The 19,052-nt window shown below is 47.9% G+C and overlaps 1 protein-coding gene across 2 annotated transcripts in view; it reads right to left on the bottom strand.

The window, feature by feature from the left end:
• Positions 1-19,052, bottom strand: part of Ngef (neuronal guanine nucleotide exchange factor) — a 65,049-nt gene that overhangs the window by 29,420 nt on the left and 16,577 nt on the right. The window contains exons 1-2 of one of the 2 annotated variants that reach the window (XM_052192303.1): positions 2,913-3,137; positions 2,066-2,208 (exon numbers count right to left, since the gene is read on the bottom strand). In XM_052192303.1, coding sequence (XP_052048263.1) covers positions 2,066-2,208; positions 2,913-3,019 — 250 coding nt within the window. In that variant the 5' untranslated portion in view covers positions 3,020-3,137. Of the gene's footprint in view, positions 1-2,065; positions 2,209-2,912; positions 3,138-19,052 lie in introns of those variants that run through there. The other variant, XM_052192304.1, reaches the window with a different exon arrangement.

Raw genomic sequence — 19,052 nt, 5'->3', positions numbered from 1 at the left:
CCAGGATGTGGCTCTCTGCTACTTCTTCAGCTCCTGCCTGCCTGCTGCCATGCTCCCCACCATGACAATAATGGACTCACTCCTGAAATAGTAATGAAGCCCCAATTAAATGCTTTCTCTTATAAAGGCTGCCTTGGTCCTAGTGTCTCTTCCCAGACATAGAACACTAAAACAGTAGCCAGTCCCAGTAGACATATGAAGACAAAGTATCTATCCTTCTTGCTATTACAGACCTTGGCTTGAAGATGTGGTAGCAGGAGCTACAACAGATACCTTGTAACACAACAAAACTAAATAAAAGAGGGAATGGAGAACCAGGATGGACCACCCCCATTGCTGAAGACCTGTTGTTTCTGGATATTGTTACTTCCAGCCAAACACGCAACACTCGCCATGTTAGAACATTCAAAGGACGCCATGCTTTTTCCCACGCCAGCTGTACCCCAGCTCCTGCCCTCCTGGGGTTACCATGATCACAACTGTCTAACCATTTTTCATAATCTTTCAGTTTTATTTGTCTTACATTCTAATTTCCATAGAAATAGATTTATCATGTGCCACTTCTGTCCTCAATGTATAATGTCTCATGGTTGCATCCTATGTGTGCCAACAGTAAGCACACCTTCCCATGGATGTTAGCTTTCCCTGTCAAAGCTCCTGCTTGTGGGAAACACAGGCAGAGCAGAAAGGCTTTGTTCTCTTTCTGAACTGATCTGTACTGGGTCGGCCTTGTTCTGTTGGAAGGGGAGTCCCCCAGCTCCTCCAACTAAATCTCTTTCCACCCCACCGCTCAGCATCTATCTTCCTGAAGAGAAAGCATTCTCCTTTAAATCTTCCAAGCCTACTTGTAAAGGGCAAGCTACTCAGTTATTATTTAACAAGCAATTTCTACATGCCAAGCACCATGTTAGGCGCCAGAGACAACAGACAATACACGTGTATCCCCAGCACCCACGGCCTGACTGCCACTATAGAACCACAGAGACAAAGCCAGAGTGGGCTCAGTTTCCCCTCAGGCAGCAATGGATCTTCCAGCCTCCAGCTCTCTCCTCTCAGGGCCAGGGTAGGAAGCTCCCAACTCAAAAGAGTAGCCTCACTAAGAAGTCTCCCTACAGCTGGGCCTGCTCCACTTCAGTTCTGGAGACATTGTGTCCCTTACAGGGTTCGGCAGTGGATGATAATCATTACATATCATATTTATTTTTAAAATCTACAATTTTCATTTAAAAGAATAGATTTTTGATGGCCTTGACAACACCCCAGAGTGTTTTCAAAGCAGCTAGCATTGTTTCCTGATTAGCAAGAACCAATCACTGGTGGCCCTGGGGGGTAACATGAGAAATCATTTGATGTCAGTAACATTTTAGAAGTGCAAATGCTTCAGCTCTTGGGATGCCTCAATTCTCGGAGGAATCACAGAACTTCCTCCCAGCTCTGGAGGAGCAGGATTCCCCAAGTGCTGTTCCCTAGAGTCCTCCTGGGCAGCCTTCTGGAAAGAGTCTTCTGGGAGTCGGTGGCACTCCTGCCTCTCGATTTCACTTGTGCAAAAGAGTGCAGGGCCAGCCTGGCTTTCCCCAGAGTTCATTCCTGGCTATCTTCCAGATCTTCCTAGGACCTCCCTGATGAGGTCAAGGAAGGCTTCATCCTCCCTCTCCCCAGCTACTACGTTTAGGAAACAACGTTTTCTGCAGGAAAGGGTTGGACCAAGAGTGTTCTCCAAGAGACATCAAGATCAATACCCACTGTTAAAGCCCAGTGTAGAGTCTCAAGCTCATAACCCTAGAACTGAAGTCCTCACTGCAGGAGGTCCAGGCTAGCCTGGGCTACTGTGTAAATTCCAGGCCAGCCAGAGCTGCAGTGTGAGACTCAGTCTCACAAATAAACCACAATCCCCGGCTAAATTAGCTCAGTGGTGCAGCACTAATAAAACTCGGCAGTTCTGCCTAGGAAACCATTAGAACTACTCATGTCAAAAGCCACATGCCAGTCAGCCCAGCAGCCAGGGTCCCCTGGAAGCCATCAGGCTCACATGGCCCAAACGAGTAGCTGCCTGTCCTGGACCCACCTATTTGTTCAATGAGGTTTCTCCAGGAGTCGGCGGGAATCGGATGGATCATCTGCAAGGCCTCGGTGAGCGTGGTGGGGCTGTCGGTGAGGGCCGGGCACTCCTCGGGTGTGGTTCCATTTCCAGGGGTGGAGGATGACTCGCTGCAAGAGAGGGAGGAGAGCGAGGGCTGTTTATTTTTAAGCATCGACACACCTTGGCTAGATCGCAAGAGGCGACTGTCTGTCCACACAAGTGGCTATTGGCCGGGGGTACTGCCCCTAAGCTCTTCCAAGCCAAGGGGGGTCACAGTGGCCGCCACGTGTCCGGACCGGGCTCGCCCGACAAACCCTTTTTTGTCACCATACCAGGGCGCGACGGGGTGATTCACTCCCACACCAGTCCGCCCAAACCTTCATGTTTTTCGAGCTCGCGGGCAGGCATCGGAAAGTTGGCGTACCCTGGCCGCTCTACAGCGCGGAAGGCCGCCCCAACGGGTCCTGCCAGCCAGCTGCCACCCCACTCCCTTAGTCGTCGCGCACCCCCTGGCCCCACTGGGGGGCTCTGTCCCACAGTCCCAGAGACTGGGAGCGCAGAGAGGGGCGAAGGGCGGGACGCGCATACTCTGGGAGTCCAGGGAGGGGGTTCAGGAAGCCACCCCGCGCTGGGACTGGGTGCTAGTGACTGGACCAGGACGCACAGCTCTCCCGGGGGAAGGTCCGTCGGGTTAGAGTTAGTGGGGGACAGCAGGAGCCCGAGGGCCGAGGACCCGGATAGGCCGCTGGGGTCCGTGAACAGCGCCAGGAGCGCGAGTGGGAGGGAGCACGTGGGGACCGTGCGCGGGGGCCGGGATGCAGCCGGTCCTCACCTGCCGGGCAGGTGTCCCGCCGCCGAGTCGCGCGTGTCGCTCTCCGAGGTGGAGCTGTCGTGGTCCACGGCGCAGGCGGCGCTGAAGGCTGCAGCCAGCAGCTCCATGGGGACCAGTGACCGGGTAGGCTCAGGGGCCGGTGGGGGGCCGCGCGGGGGGCCCAGGGCCCAGCCGGGGACAACGCGCGGGCTCGGAGCGAGGTCGCAGCGCGCGCGGCTCAAGCCGGAGCTGCCGCCGCCGCCGCTGTAGAGCGCTCCCGCGGACGAGCGCGCGCCTGGAGGCTCCCGGGGTTGCCACGGCAACGGGGGGAGGCGGGCGGGGCGCGCGCGGCGGGGGCGAGGCCGGCGGCGGCAAGGTGGGGGCGCTGGGGCCGGGTGCACCCGGACCAGGGGGCGGTGACTCCCCACAGGGACTGGAGCCCCGCAGTGCCTGCCTCCCCCGCGGCCGCTGGGTGCCCGGAGAAGCGGGGACAGAGGGGACAGAGCTGCCTCCACCTGCCTCCCCCTCCTGCCAGTGGGTCGTTTGTAGTAGCTCCGCCCCGGGTTTCTGGAAGGCGCGGGCGAGGCGACCCTCTGTCCCATCCCTTGCCCGTTACAGTTCAGTCTCCTAGATCATGCCTTGGGAATGTATACCCTCTAATCCCGGTCGGATGTTTCTCCTGCGCTCGTGCTCTTGACTCTCAGGTGGAGAGGGGTCAGGGGGAGACCCCAGTGCAGACGTCTCTCCTGAGTGGGTCTTTCTACTGGACCAAATCTTTCCCAGAGATGCTCAAACGCTGCCAGGACGGAGTTAAGGAGAAGGAAGGAAGTTCCCAGAAACTGCAGTAGGATTTCCCTACCCACAAGTAGATCTGCACTACTGTCCTTTAGCTAGTACAGTGCTCAGACAACAGGATAAGCGAGAGAAGTATTTCAAGTCAAAGAGTAGCTGTGGCCAGTTCTGTAGGTACCTGGGAGTGAGGGAGGGGCACAGTGTTCCCTGCATGGTCCCCTCCACACTCCACCTGTGGGCATTGGTTATAAGGAACCTGTTTCTGAGGTTTTGAGGCAGCTGTGGTTGTTGGGTTTTATGGTGAATAAGTATTTTTGTCTGCATGTCTGCATGTGACCAATGTGTTTGCCTGGTGCCCTCCAAAATCAGAAAAGGGCATTGGATCCCCTGGAACTGGAATTACAGAATTACTGGAATTACACGGCTGTGAGCCACCATGTGTGTGCTGGGAACGGAACCTGGGTCCTCTTAACTGCTGAGCTGTTGCTCCAGCCTCAAGTGCTGCTCGATCTTGCATGAGTAGATAGGAAACAGGACTGGCCACACAGAGGCCTTTAAGGGAAGGGAGGGTCGTTTTATTTGGAAGGGACAATGGTTAGTTTAACTGCCCTTGGGCACAGCCTAGCAGGCATAACCACAGAAGAGTCTGAATGAGGGCTTGTCTACTTCAGCCCTGTCTGTGGGGAACTGTCTTGACCAGGTTAATTAAGGTGGGAAAACCCAGTCTACCTTTGACTGTGCCATTCCCATGAACAGTGCTAGACACAAACCAAAACAAAACAAAAACTGAGCTAAGTGGTGTAAGTATGCATATGTTCCTCTCTCTGCTCTTGAAGGTGGATGTGTTGTGACTGGCTGCTTCAAGTTCCTGCCTTGACTTGAGCAAAAATAAACCCTTTCTCTCCTAAATTACTTTTTGGTCTGGGTGTTTCATCACGGCAACAAAAAAGAAAGCAAAGCAGGAAGAACCTGCCATTCCCAGGTTGCAGGAGCTGACATAATCCCCCATCTCTCCAGATTAGAGATGGCAGAAAGCTCTCTGAATCCCAAAGCTGCCACTCACCCTGCTTTCCTGGAACACAGTTCTCTCAAGGCCTTATGGATGTTGAGATACAGCCCCCAGTTTGTTTCTTCCTTCCCCAGCCCTGCACGTGTGTTCATGATTCTTCCTGGACGTGGTTCCACTCAACACCTTCCCTTTACAACTCTGCTTGCTCCTTGGCTATCCTCATCACTACCCTCCCAGGCTCTGCTCTGGCCGCCATGATGAACTGCCAGAGATGGGTGGTTTCTGTTCAACTGGCGCCTATATCTTTTACAGCTCTGGAGGCTGACGTCTGAGCTGTGCCGGGTGGGCTCTGGTATGGCAGACTACTGATTTCTCATTGCATTCTGGCAGAAAGGGAGGGAGGGTGTTCTCCAGGGTTTTCTAATTTCATTTGTGAGGGATCCACCCTCACTTTGTAGAAGCTTCCCAAAGGCCTCATGTCCTAATAACATGAATTTTGGGAATACGGACATTCAACCCATAGTGTTCTCCCATTGGAGCCCCCCATCCCAAATTTATTTCTGTACACTCAAACTACATTTCATTATCCAAAAAAAAAAAAAAAAACCCAGTAGTCTTAACCATTCCCAGCATTAACCTTAAAGTGTTATCTAAATCAAATGTCATGGGGAGAATAATTCAGTGGTATAGTGCAAGGCCCTAGATTGGATGCCTGTTCCTGGGAAAAAAGAAAAGCCAACAATAACTATGTTAACTATGGTTAAGACTCAAGACCTGGCTTATCCTCAGGTAATGCTCTCATCTGAAACCAAACATGATGTGCCCTTGTATTGGGACAGGTAGGGATCAATGCCCTAGTTATAGAAGGAAGAAAGAGGTGACATGTCAGAGTCCTGGTATGATGGTCCATCTTCATTGTCAGCTTTATGGCTTTAGAATCACCATGGAAACATACCTTCAGAGGAACCTAAGAGAGTTTCCAGAAACAAAGAAGATTCACCATGAATGTGGGCAGCACTGTCAATGGACCAAGGTCCCAGGCTTAATGAAAAAGAGAAAGCTGGTTGAGCCACTCCGTTCATCTCTGTGCTTTCTGACAATGATGCAATGTGGTCAACTGCTTCACACTCCTGTGGCCTATCATGACTTCCCTACCACTATAGACTGCATCCTCAAACTGTGAGGCACCTTCAAACTGTGAGGCACCCTCAAACTGTGAGGCACCCTCAAACTGTGAGGCACCCTCAAACTGTGAGGCACCCTCAAACTGTGAGGCAAAATGAATCCTTCCTTCCTGAAGAGGCATTTGCTGGGGATTTTGTTTTGGAAGCAAGAGCAGTAGCTAAAACATCTGGTCAAAGAAAATTCCCTGAGGCTTGGGCATGGTTCTCTCTGGGTTGTGGCTCTGCCTTGCACATCACTGGAGAGGTGGCCTGGTCCTACCTTGAGATCACCCAGTGGCAATGCTGCCTTGCTGCTTGTCAGGGACTGGCCTATGCTGTGGCTCTCCATGGTCTGTACCCACGCCCCACCAGGGTTTGTAATGCCCAGGCCACAACTCTGTCTATGTGTGTAGGTGTCCTTAGAGATGAGAGCAGATCAGTGGTTCTCAACCTTCCTAACACTGCAACCATTTAACACAGTTCCCCATGTTATGATATCCCCGAACCGTAAAATTATTTCCCTACCACTTCATAACTGTAATTTTGCTACTGCTGTGAATCGTAATGTAAATATCGTAATGTAAATGCAGGATGTCTGATATGTGACCCCTGTGAGAATCACTGGAGTAGAGTCAGCTCTGCCCCAGCCTGTGTACTTTGCTCTGTCACTAGCCCAGGGTCATCCTGAGAGCTAGCCTGACTTCTGTGCATCCTTGCATGTGCTAAGGGTTTACTAGATGTCCATTGGTTCCCCTGCCCCAAACCCTCAGAGCAAACTCTTTTTCCTTGGTATATGCACAGTTAAAACTCCTTCCTCCCAGGAGTTCTGGGTCTGTCTGTCTGTCTGCCTGACTCCAGGTTCCTTGATAAACCTTCTTCAAAGACTACAGCTGAGACAGTACAGGACACCTGATGTCCTCCTTTGTCCTCCAGGCACAGATACACAGGCAGAACAACTCCTCCCCATATACACAACACACACACACACACACACACACACACACACACACACACACGCCACCTACTCAATACAAACATAAATAAAAACAATTTTGAAACACTTTTGCTCTATCAGTCTTTCTCACTGAGGGTCCTCTTCTTGAACTGGGGGTTTGGTTTTAAACTTTGCTGTTAGAATTCTGTGAAGGCAAAGATCAGCCTTCTCTTGAAGTCACAGCCTCAGCTGGGCAGTGGTGGCATATGCCTTTAATCCCAGCACTTGGGAGGCAGAGGCAGGCATATTTCTGAGTTTGGGGCCAGCCTGGTCTACAGAGTGAGTTCCAGGACAGCCAGGGCTACACAGAGAAACCCTGTCTTGAAAAACCAAAAAAAACCCCCAAAAAAACCAAAAAAAAAAAAAAAAAAAAAAAAAGAACAGAAAAGAAAAGAAAAAAGAAAAAAAAAAAAGAAGAAGTCGTCACAGCCTCCCAGGGTCCCCTATCTCTCACCAGGCCTTTGGGTGCATACTTTCCTAGGCTTGTTAAAAGACGTTCCCTCCTCTAAGGCTTTTGGTGATGTCCTCCAAGACTCCTGGAAAGGGAGTCTAAAGGGAGGGTTGGATGAGGTTGGCCGGTGGAGAGCTGTCTTGAGTGACTTAATTCATGTGGGGAGACCCAGCCTGAAAGTGGGCCCACTATTTGACTTGAGACAACCGTGCGGAAGGTTGTCCCCCTCCAGGCCTCTCCCTTTATCACCAGCAGTGGCCACTCGCCTTGTGGTGCTCTGTGAACCAGGTATCCCTAGGAAGAGAGAGCATTTCGTGGCAGTGAGCAGGGCCTGCTGAGTTACATGGCTCTGTCCCTTGAATCTAATGTGACACGAAATGGGAGCTGTCACCTTCACACTCCGCTGCACCAGAGAATAAAGATTCAACTTTTCTAAAAAAAAATCCAAAAATACCACGGTGAAATTACATACATTAACATGAATATAATAAAATCTTCCAGTTGAAAAATAAGCTAAAAATATGCTCCTAATTATAAAATCAGTTTAGAGACTCACTGAGTTCTGAGACATGTAACCTTAAGCTAAATTCCCCGTGTTCTAATTCCCATCATATTAGGGCTTATTAGGCAGGCTGTTATTAAAATCTCTACTTCGCTGACATTTTGCTCTGAATCATTCACAAAGTAAAGCACTAAATGATATTTCAGATGTTTCTATCTGGCTGGCACACAGTAGGTTCTCTACATGTGTGTGAATAATTTTATGGTACATTTTAAAAAAGAAATATTTAGCATTTTTAGACAGTTTGTCTAAGAGTTATTTATGTCTTCTCTAAGGTTGTAAGTATTGGTTTTCTTTTTCTTTATTTGGCAAGCCTCAGCATTCTGGCATCTTATTGCTTTCTGAGCTCCAGGTCTCCTTGGTGACTCACAGCAGAATTGGAAGCCTAGTGCCATGGCTAGTGTGGTGGTTTGAATACGCTTGGCCCATGGGAAGCAGCTTTAGTAGGAGGCGTGGTCTTGTTGGAGGAAGTGTGTCACTGTGGAGGCAGGCTTTGAGGGCTCCCAGTGCTCAAGCTATGCCCAGCTCGGAAGAGGGAGCTTCCTCCTGGCTGCCTGTAGAAGCCAGTCTCCTATTTCTGCTTTTGGGTCGGGATGTAAACTCTTGACCCTTCTAGCACCATGTCTGCCTGCTGTCATGCTTCCCGCCATGATGATAATGGACTGAACCTCTGAAACGGTGAGCCAGCCCTAATGAAATGTTTTCTTTTCTACGAGTTACCTCGGTCATGGTGACTCTTCACAGCAATAAAACCTTAACTAAGACAGCTAGTGGCTTAATGGTCAACTTGACACAATGTGGAGTCATCTGTGAGAAAAAGCCTCCTTTGATGAAGTGACTATGTCTCGTTGGTCTCTGGGCAGATCTGTGGGAGATTGTATTGATCATTAATTGATGTAGGACAGCCAAGCCCACTGTTGGCAGCAGGGTTTCTCAGGCAGGTGGTCCTGGTCCTTAAGAGCTAGTTAAGTATGAGGCAGGGAGGAAGCCAGAGAGGCAGCCAGCAAGCCATATTCCTCTTTGGTTTCTCCTTCAAATTCTTGCATGAATTCCTGCCTTGGTTTCCATTAATTATGGATCATAACCTGGATGTGTAAGAAAAAAAATCCTTTCCCCTCCAACTTGCTTTTGTCAGTGTGCTATTACAGCAAAAGAGATGAAACCAGAGTAGTTTAATTCTCAACTAGACCTAAGAATCATCTGGAAAGGGAGTCCTAGGAAGGGATGGTTTAGATCAAGTTGGCCCATGGAGGATTGTTTTGATTGACTTAATTGATGTGGGAAGACCCAGCCTAAAAGTGGGCCCACAATTCTTGGTAAGAAAGCAGAGGAAGCTGACTGGGTCCTGAGCCTGAGTGATTTTACTCTCCCTGTCCGCACTCCCTGCTCTTGGCTGTGGATGTGATGTGTTCAGCTGTTTCAGATGCTTGCACATTCCACAGTGATGGACTGTGAGCTAAATAAACCCTTTCTCCCCTAAGTTGCTTTTTTATCGGGGTATTTTATCATGGCAACAGAAAAGTAACTAGGTCACACACATCATCGTAAGTCAAGATGATTTTTGTGGAATAAGGAGCCACAGTTTGTTTTTCCAAATAGGGAATTAAACCCAGGGTCTCTTGTATGGTAGACAAGCAGGCACACTACCTATGACCTGCATAAAAACTGAGGTCAGCTTTCTTAAAATATATACATACACACACACACACACACACACACACACACACACACACACACACACACACACATATATATATATATATATATATATATATATATATATATATATATATATATATATATATATATATATTTATATATATATAATCATATGTAAGTACACTGTAACTGTCTTCAGACACACCAGAAGAGGGCATCAGGTCTCATTACAGATGGTTGTGAGATACCATGTGGTTGCTGGGATTTGAACTCAAGGCCTTTGGAAGAACAGCCAGTGCTCTTAACCACTGAGCCATCTCTCTAGCCCTGAGGTCAGCTTTCTGAGTAGCTATCAAGTTCCTGTGTCCCCAAGGCTCTGGTAAGGTCTTTTGGTTGGCCTTTTCCTTCCTTCCTTCCTTCCTTCCTTCCTTCCTTCCTTCCTTCCTTCCTTCCTTCCTCCCTCCTTCCCTCCCTCCCTCCCTCCCTCCCTCCCTTCCTTTTCTTTCATATGCATGTTATCATTCTTTACCCAAGAAAGCTAGCACTGTCCCAGGTTCCACGGCAGACCGTGGGTGTCTATCTGTGTGAGGAAGTCCCTTGGTTCCACCCTGCCAGCGTGGTGGTCCCTCTGCTGATTTGAATGTGCCCTTTCATGGTAGCCACCACAATGTGAGTTTAATAGCCATCTGTGGAGTGTATGTGTGCTTCCTGCAAATTATTCAAGCTGAGAGTGGACCCACGGAGCCCTGGTACACTCGTGGCTAGCCCCTGGGTTTGCATTAAGTGCAGCAGCCACCTTTCCTACCAGCCTCCTCTGCTGTTCTTCCCTCTGCTTCTGTCTCTCCTGAAGACACCCGCCAGGTAGGTTTCCTCCAGCTAACTCATCCCCCACACTTGTTTCCCTCAATGGCTCCCCAGTGCCTTGCTGCCAATTCAGTGTGTGGTAATATCAATGCCCACTGATGCTAATGGTGGTAGGGTCATTTCTGACAACTCCCACAGCTGGGCCCTTACCTCTGTTAGTGCCTTCTGATACCCCTGAACTTCTTGGAGCTCACTGTGAGCCATGACAATGTTATTTATTCTCTGCAACCCAGGTCTCCTGCACATCCAGGGGCCACTGAGGGAGACTATCAGTCAGTACAAGGAATGCAATTAGGTGCGTACTGAGAGGCCTGGCTTTAGGCTTTCCTCTTCTGTGGTGCCACACAGGTGGCGCTTGCATTGCATCTTAGGTATCTTTGTTGGAAAGGAGTTGACAGCTCCAGGATGAGTGCCTCGCACTCCTGCCCCCAGTCAAAATGAGGTAGTATGATTTGCTGTGAGAAGCCCTCCAACCCATTCCACCTGGGCGTGGCCCCTCTGAATAGTCCTTTGTTTTGGTTTTTACTGTTTCAACACGATTGCTATGGGGGTGTGGTTGTGCTTTTGGCCAAATAGGGGAAAGGCTGGGAGGGATAAGGAGACACAAACAAGACTTGCCTGGCACAGGAAGACCTTGCCTGAGCTCTGGGTGGGTTTCAGCAGCTGTGGGAAGCAGGCCTGACCTCTTTCATATTACATGGAGAGTACATTGTCTGAATCAGTAAGAGGTGGCCAAGAATTTTGTTGTGTTTTCAAACATGAGGGGCAGCATGGAGACTGTCACTTGGCTGGCCAAGTGTTAGATACTCATGTGTCCCTGGTATCGTTAGAATCCTGTGGGGACCAGTGCCCATATTTTCAATTATGAGATACTCCCCATGTATGTTCACCCCTCAAACACCTAAATGCGATGCTATACCATTGGTGCATTTTCCTGAGATGGGGGTAAACAAGGGAGGACCTGGGAGATGGGGTTCTCTGGAATATTTCTAACCAAGAGACAGCATATAAATACAGCATATAAAATACAGCATATAAATACAGCATATAAAATACAGCATATAAATACAGCATATGGGGATTTTGTTGTGGGTGATATCTCAGGCTTTTGACCTAAAGGAGAATCCTGAGGCAGGGGATGATGAAGGAATGGATCCCAGACATGCTGAGGATGAGATGAATGAGTTCTCTAGAGGCACGTGATTTATGCTGTGGGTTATAACCACAGGCCGATGGAGGCTTAAATAGACTCCCCGCCATTTAGAGGGATCCATGTGAAACTGTCCTGTGAACTATATGCTCATCCCATTCAGGCTCACATTGCTGTAGCACGTTGTAAGCGACAGTCTCCAGCACACAATAGAACGTGACATCGCTGTTGTCCTTTGGTGGACGAACACACAATTCCCAGAGATGGAGATGACGTCATCAGAAGCATTCATTCACACAGTACAGGAAAATTCTCCTGGGCCTCTGGGCCTCAGGCTTGCTTTGTAGCCAAGGATGACCTTGAATCCCGGATCCTTCTGCCTCCAAGCTCCGAGTGTTGGGTTTTATTTGGTGCTCTAATTTCAGCCCCAGGCTCAGCAAACCCTCTACACTGAGCTGCTCTCTAAGGTATGAAATAAGAAAGAAAAAAACCCTGCCCATTCATAAAGTAAACTTGAAAAGATGGCCTGTAGTTTAAAAAAATGAATCATTAGAAATCCTTCAGCGTGGTGGTGCACGCCTGTAATCCCAGCATTCCTGGGAGGCAGAGGCAGGAGGATTTCTGAGTTCTAGGCCAGCCTGGTCTACAGAGTTCCAGGACAGCCAGGACTATACAGAGAAACCCTGTCTTGAAAAAACAAAACAAAACAAAAAGAAATCCTTCCTAAAAGGTTGCCAATAGCTGAATTTTAAACAATAAGCCATAGACTGTGGAGCAACTTCTAATTTTGTTTTGAAGCAACCACCTTGCTCTTCTTATCCTGCTTTCTTTGACTTCTCTGCTCAGTGCTCAAGGGTTCAGGGTTTTGTAGAAAGATCAGCATGTTTTTTGAAGGAGATGAGCTATGTTAGAGACCTAGGGAGGAGGTGTGGGATGCTAAGTCCGGGTCCTTGCCTGCCTTGAATCAGGCTGAGAAAATGGTTCTCCTTCCTGGAACTCAAAGCTTTGTAAGCAGACGTTTCAAAGAAAAAGTGTGACATGTCAAAAAGCATTTCAGAAACGTAACAAAGGGTCTTTCAATGCAGAGTTAATAGTGCAGTGGCATGCACACAAGCCCCAGGATGCCGCTGGGAGGGCGGGACGGAGGGCGAAGCTTCCTGAGGGCAGCTGGGTAACTCTACTGCAAATCTGGGATTGTTCCTGCTCTACGGAGAAGACAATCTACTTCTAGGAATATATCCAAAAAACTATTATGTCTGTGCAAAAGAAATAGCTGCAAGGATATGCTATTTATAACTGCAGCAGTTAGAGCCACATAAATATCCAGTTACTGAAGATTGATGCTGTGTGTATATGTGTGTGTGTGTGTGTGCGTGCATATGCATACATGTGCTCATCCGTGTGTGTATGGAAGCCAGAGGTTAATGGGAGGTGACTTCCTGAGTTATGGTTCCTATCTGTCTGTCTATTTGTCTATATCTATCTATCTATCTATCTATCTATCTATCTATCTATCTATCATCTATGAATCATCTATCTATCGCCTATCTTTCATCTATCTATCTATCACCTATCTATCTATCTATCTATCTATCTATCTATCTATCTATCTATCTATCTATCTTTCACCTATCTATCTAAGACAGACTCTCACTGAACCTGAACCTTGCTGATGAGGCTACACTGGCAGATCAGCAAGAGGCAGGGATCCTCCTGTCTGTGCCCAGGGTTGCTGTGGTCAGCTTTCCACATGAGTGCTGAGGGTTTGAACCCAGGTCCTTGTGCTTGCATGGAAAGCACTTTACCAACTCTTCTTTGCCCCAGTTTACTGTTTAAATAGTAACATGTCTGTCCAATGGAATACTGTATGGTTAGAATGATTTTAGAATAATACTTAATGATCTGAAAAGATGCCTATATATTTTAATCAAATATATAGATGCTTATATCATTTTATAGTTTAAAAGCAAGTGTCATGGCGGCTGGTTTGGCTTGCTTTTGTTTCATAGACTGGCTTGTTCTCTGCTGCCCGTGATAGTTTGGAATTCACAGTGTAGCCCAGGCTGGACTTGAACTTGGTGCTCTTCGTCTTTAACCTCCCTTCCCCCAAGTGCTAGATTATAAGAATGAACTGCTACATACTATTTATTTTGCTTATAGGTTGACTTTTAAATGTGGAATTTTACATATGTATATGTCCTTTTAAATACAAGGACCTTGGAGGAGCCAGCAGGATGTCTCAGTGGCTAAGGACACTTGCCAAGGAGCCTGAAGACTGAATTGAATGGTGGAAGGTGGCATGTGGCCCTGTCCCTGCACATGACACGTGCGTGCACTCACAGTAATAATAGAGGAATTCCTGGGGTGGGGGCTGCACGAACAACCACAGAAAGTATTGCCTGGTACTTGTAGCTGGCTGCCTGGGTTCTGAGGGAATTTTCTTCTTTGTACTCGTGTGTTTAAATCTTTTTCTCTACAATAAATGTGTCACTTACATAATAAGGAGAAAAGTTACTTTAAAACAACATCAACCTTTTGATGTGCATAAATTTAGAGCTGAATTGAAAGTTCGCTAATCACGACGAACTGGGTAGGGGCGGGGCTGCTTCCAAGTCTCGCAATTTACCTGAGAAAAATATCTCAATCTGTCACATCCATCAATCTCTGGGGAAAATTTTTTTTTCCAGAGAATCATGAAGCCAAATTTTACAGTGAGCTATTTCCTGGCATCCACAGAGTTAAGGCACTTACCAGATATGCTCATCTGTCTGGCTTAAAAAAAAAAAAAAAGAAAAGAAAAGAAAAGGAAAAAAAAGTCCCTTTTCCAGAAATTGCCCTTTTCTTTCCAAAAATTTTAGTGTAGGAGTTCTAATCAGAACGCTGCTTCCATTTCAGCCAGAGCCCGCGCTCACTGTCTCCCAGTGAAGGGGGAAGGAATCCTCCAGCTCCCCAGGCCCAGGTTCCTCCTGCCGCCTCAGCAGACGCCTCCCACGCAGGAAGCCCCTCTCTCCTTCTCCTGAGACAGAGCTGGGGGCTCTTAGGGCCCTGATCTCTCCTGATTGGAAAGTTAACTTGCTGCCCTAATACACTGCTTACAGTGGGGGGATGGCCTGACAGGTGCCTGCCGTACCCTTCCCCCAGGCTCCTTGTACATCTGCTGATTAAGGCGAATCTGGGAAGGGAGCCTTCCTACTACCCCTCAGCAAAGCAGCCACAAACACCATTCTACAAGCTCTTTCCTTCTAGCCTGTTCACACGGATGGGTCGCTCCTCCTGGCTTCCTTGAAAGCGAAGAGTCCCTTTAGCTAACACACTATAATTTCCCAGGGACAAAATCCGATTGCCAACAAGAGCTGCCGGTCCACTCCTGGTTTTCTCCCCGCTGCTGCCTGTTGGTTCCTTCCCGGGACTGACCATTGGCCGATTTCTGTTCCATTTAAGCGGTGTCTTATTTTTTCCATGCCTCATGCTAAGTTCTTGCTGTTTCTAAAACGTTGCTCCTTGGAGTGGCTCTGCTTTGTGACAGTCCCATGGCTTTCTAGGCTTAGCTCTCTCTGCTTAGCTCAGGCTAAAAAACTGACCCATAGAGGCTCTTTTTCCTTTCTTCCTCTTTGTTTGTTTTTTTGTGGGGGTCTCGGAGGAAGATCCTTGACTTGGAAGAACAGTCTTCTAAATGCAAGTGTCATTTGTTCTTGAGGAAGGAGCCTCAGCTGTCAGCAGCTATGTGTCCTCTACAAAGTGACGGGTTCTTCCCAGGAGAGGGGCAAGTCTCCTCCACGGGAGTGAGTCAGGAAAATGACAGCACAGAGTGGAAAATTCCTTCCCTTCAAGAGCACCTTGGAGCATGCCTGCCCTGTCTCCAGCCAAGCCTTGTGTCTCTTCTGGCACACCCCGTGCTCCTTGTGGGTGGCCATTACTCCAGCCTCTTAAAGATAGAACAATTGGAATTTTCTTCATTGAAATCTATTGTGATTATTATAACAAAACTCTGAGAAGTGTGCACCAACACACCCTTCGGTTTTGAGGACAAATCACTCAGGCTTTTATGGAGGGGAATTGAGCAAAAACTTCTAGAAGCATCCATGCTTTTATCCCAGAAATTCTATACTAGAATTTTCCCTGAAGACTTAATTCTAGAATACAGAACAACACACATACAAAGTTAAGCGCCTTTCGATGCTCTATGTTAGAAACAACCTAAATGCCCACCTAAGGACACTGGTTGGACAAACTGTATAGCTTCATACAACCAAGTGCAATGCTACTGTAGAAATGAGCGTGAGAAAGAAGTCACCAGATGGAGCTGATTTCCAGGGTTGAGCTGAAGAAGCAAGGCGGGAAAGAGTGTGTGTGGCTGCTATTGTAACAAAACGGAGTCAGAAGATGTTAACTCGGAAGATGGCTCAGTGGTGAGAGCACCTGCTAAAAGCCTAGTGACCTGGATTCAGTCCCCAGGACCTACAGTAGAAGGAGAGAACTGAGTCCTTCAAGTTGTCCCTCTGACCTGCATATGCCCACTGTGGCATATGCGTGCACACACATAAACAATCAAATGTTAAAAACACCTCTTAGCCCGGCGGTGGTGGCGCACACCTGTAATCCCAGCACTCTGGGAGGCAGAGGCAGGCGGATTTCTGAGTTTGAGGCCAGCCTGGTCTACAGAGTGACAGGACAGCCAAGGCTATACAGAGAAACCCTCTCTTGAAAAAAACCAAAATCCAAAAAAACAAACCAAAAAAACCCACCTCTTAGATATGTATATCTTCACCCCACCCCCAGCCCAGGTATAACTAGTAAAAATGACTACTTCCAGAGCAGAAAGGGCACAGTCTAAAACTTTCCTGAATGTACCTTTTGAGTTGCAGGTATTTTTGAACACACACACACACACACACACACACACGAGAGAGAGAGAGAGAGAGAGAGAGAGAGAGAGAGAGAGAGAGAGAGAGAGAGAGACTAACATATGCAGTGACTTGGTTACATCTTGGACCACAGTGCCAACTGTGACAGTTGGTCTGGGGACATCAGGAGCATGTGTGCATAGCCAGGCATTGGCTTTACTGTAGAGTGAGTGTGGTGGACCACTGTGACTATGTACGGAGCTGTTTTGGGGGGTGGGGGAGTGTTTAGGGGTGGAAGACTTGGGAGTCCTGTTCACTTTCACACAACTCAGAGGAAACAAAGCCTGGAGAAATATGCAGGGGGCTGCCATCTTTTGAGCCTGTAGTGAGAGCACTCAGGAGTTCAATGTCTTTGAGTTTATATGTTTAATACCTCCCTCTCTCCCTCCCTCCCTCTTTCCCTCTCTTCCCTCTCTTCCCTCTCTCCCTCCCTCCCTCTCTCCCTCCCTCCCTCTTTCCCTCTCTTCCCTCTCTCCTTCCCTCCCTCCCTGAAATGGGCTTCATTCATCCTATGCAAATGTTTTCTGATGAGCTAATGTCCCCAGACTTTTTTTCTTTTTTCTTTTGGCCACTTTTAATTTTGAGACAGGGTCTCTCTACATTATTCAGGCTGACCTTGATCTTGCTTGTAGCCCACTGAGTCCTTGATGTAGTTTTTTGCCATGTCCCCCTCAGTCCCTGATGTAGTTGGGATCACAGGTCTATACCACCATGACTATCCTATTTAAAAGTTTTCTTTATAAAATCTAGGGAAGGTTAGCATGGTGACATTTTTTTGTTTTTTGTTTTTGTTTTTGTTTTTGTTTTGTTATTTATTTATTTATTTATTTATTTATTTATTTATTTATTTATTTTTGTCTTTTGGATTGGTTTTTTCCAGATAGGGTTTCTCTGTATAGCCCTGGCTGTCCTGGAACTCTGTAGACCAGGCTGGCCTTGAACTCAGAAATCTGCCTGCCTCTGCCTCCCTGAGTGCTGGGATTACAGGCATGCGCCACCACCGCCTGCGGTGACATATTTTTGTAATCCAAGCATTTAGGGATCTCAAGTTTGAAGCCAGACTGAATTACACAATTGAAACCCTGTGACAAAAATAAACCAATAGGGGCCAGTAAGATAGCTCAGCAGGTAAAAGGGGCTTGATGCCAAGTCTTGAGCTTGATCCCTGAGACCTATATGGTAGAAGGTTTAAGAGCTGATTCCTACAAGCTGTCCACTGACTTACACACACACACACACACACACACACACACATACACACACACACACATACACACAAATACAATATAATAAAAAATTAACAAAAAGTCAGGGAAGGACAAGGAGTGTGGTTCAGTGGGTTTCATTCCATACTTCAAAAATCAAAGCTGGGGTTAGAGGTGTGACTAGAGAAATGACACCTTTGACGTGGAGACCAGTCAGGCAAGCAGTCTGCATTGTCATTGCAGAGGGAGCAGGGATGAGGGGGGAAGAGCTCACTGCAACAGGAGCCCCACAAAGCAGGGCTGCCTCCTGTCCCCACCATTCTCTGCTAAGTCTGTGGCAGTACAGAGCCTCCCACAGTGGGAGCTCCAGGGGAACAACTGGATCAACTGCAGCATCTCTGGCCGAGCCTCCACATGGCCGAGCCTCCACATCTGGCCTCTGAGCAGTTCATCTCTGCGGCCTCTTAGGTAAAGATTAGAAGCAGTTCTTATTGCTTTTCTACATTCAGATGCCAGGCAGCTCCAGATAGTTTGTACTTAATCTCTAGGCTCTCCACAGTGCTCTTTCAGTATCAGAGCTTTGTTTCTGACGTGCCAGTTAGCTCAATGAAATCAATGTCTTGCTTTTTTTTTTTTTTTTCTTTACTCGTGGAGCTAGTTTTTAGTCTGGCGAATAATCTTTTCATGTCTTTTTCTGGTTGCCAGTTTTGGATGTTTATGTTTTTCCAACGGGTTTGTAAACACAGTGTGTTGTGCTGTTTCCATGAATATTTTACATACATTTTAAACATGACCCACTTCCTTGGAAAGGAACTAACTTCTAAGACTCTGTGAATCAAGAGAGCAAAGAGGGCCAGGTATGGTGGCACATGGCTGTTCGGTCAGCACTTGGGAGGCTGAGGCAGGAACATCACAAGTTCAAGGCCAGCCTGAGCTACATAGCTAATTTCAGTCTAGCCTGAGCTGTACAACAAGGTCTTGTCTCAGACAGACAGACAGACAGGCAGGCAGGCAGGCAGGCAGGCAGGCAGGCAGATAGACAGACAGACAGAAACATAATAAAGGGAAAGGCAATGATCGGCGCTGTGTGGTGCGTGCTGGATGTGGGCTGTGGTCCGGCTGTGTAGTATCCATCCTTCATCACCCACACTCATCCTGAAAGTGAAGGCTGGAAAGAAGGGCACCTCACAGGTCTTGTGGTCCAGCCCTTGCCTCTGTGCTGACAAGATAGCTGAGTTGCAGAGACCTCTGGTGAGTCATCACAGTCAGGTCCAGGGACAAGACTAGGGAACCTGTCAGAGCCGGTGTGATCCAGAACTGTTGTCATCAAACCTAGACCTTCCCGGTCTGTTCAGCCTTTTCTTTTTCATGAATACGTGATTAAGTCAACACGCTTCAGAGGAACATG

This window comes from Apodemus sylvaticus, chromosome 9, assembly GCF_947179515.1.
Source record: "Apodemus sylvaticus chromosome 9, mApoSyl1.1, whole genome shotgun sequence".
NCBI lineage: Eukaryota > Metazoa > Chordata > Mammalia > Rodentia > Muridae > Apodemus > Apodemus sylvaticus.
The sequence above is the reverse complement of the archived record's forward strand: the minus strand, read 5'-3'. Positions and strand labels throughout refer to the sequence as shown.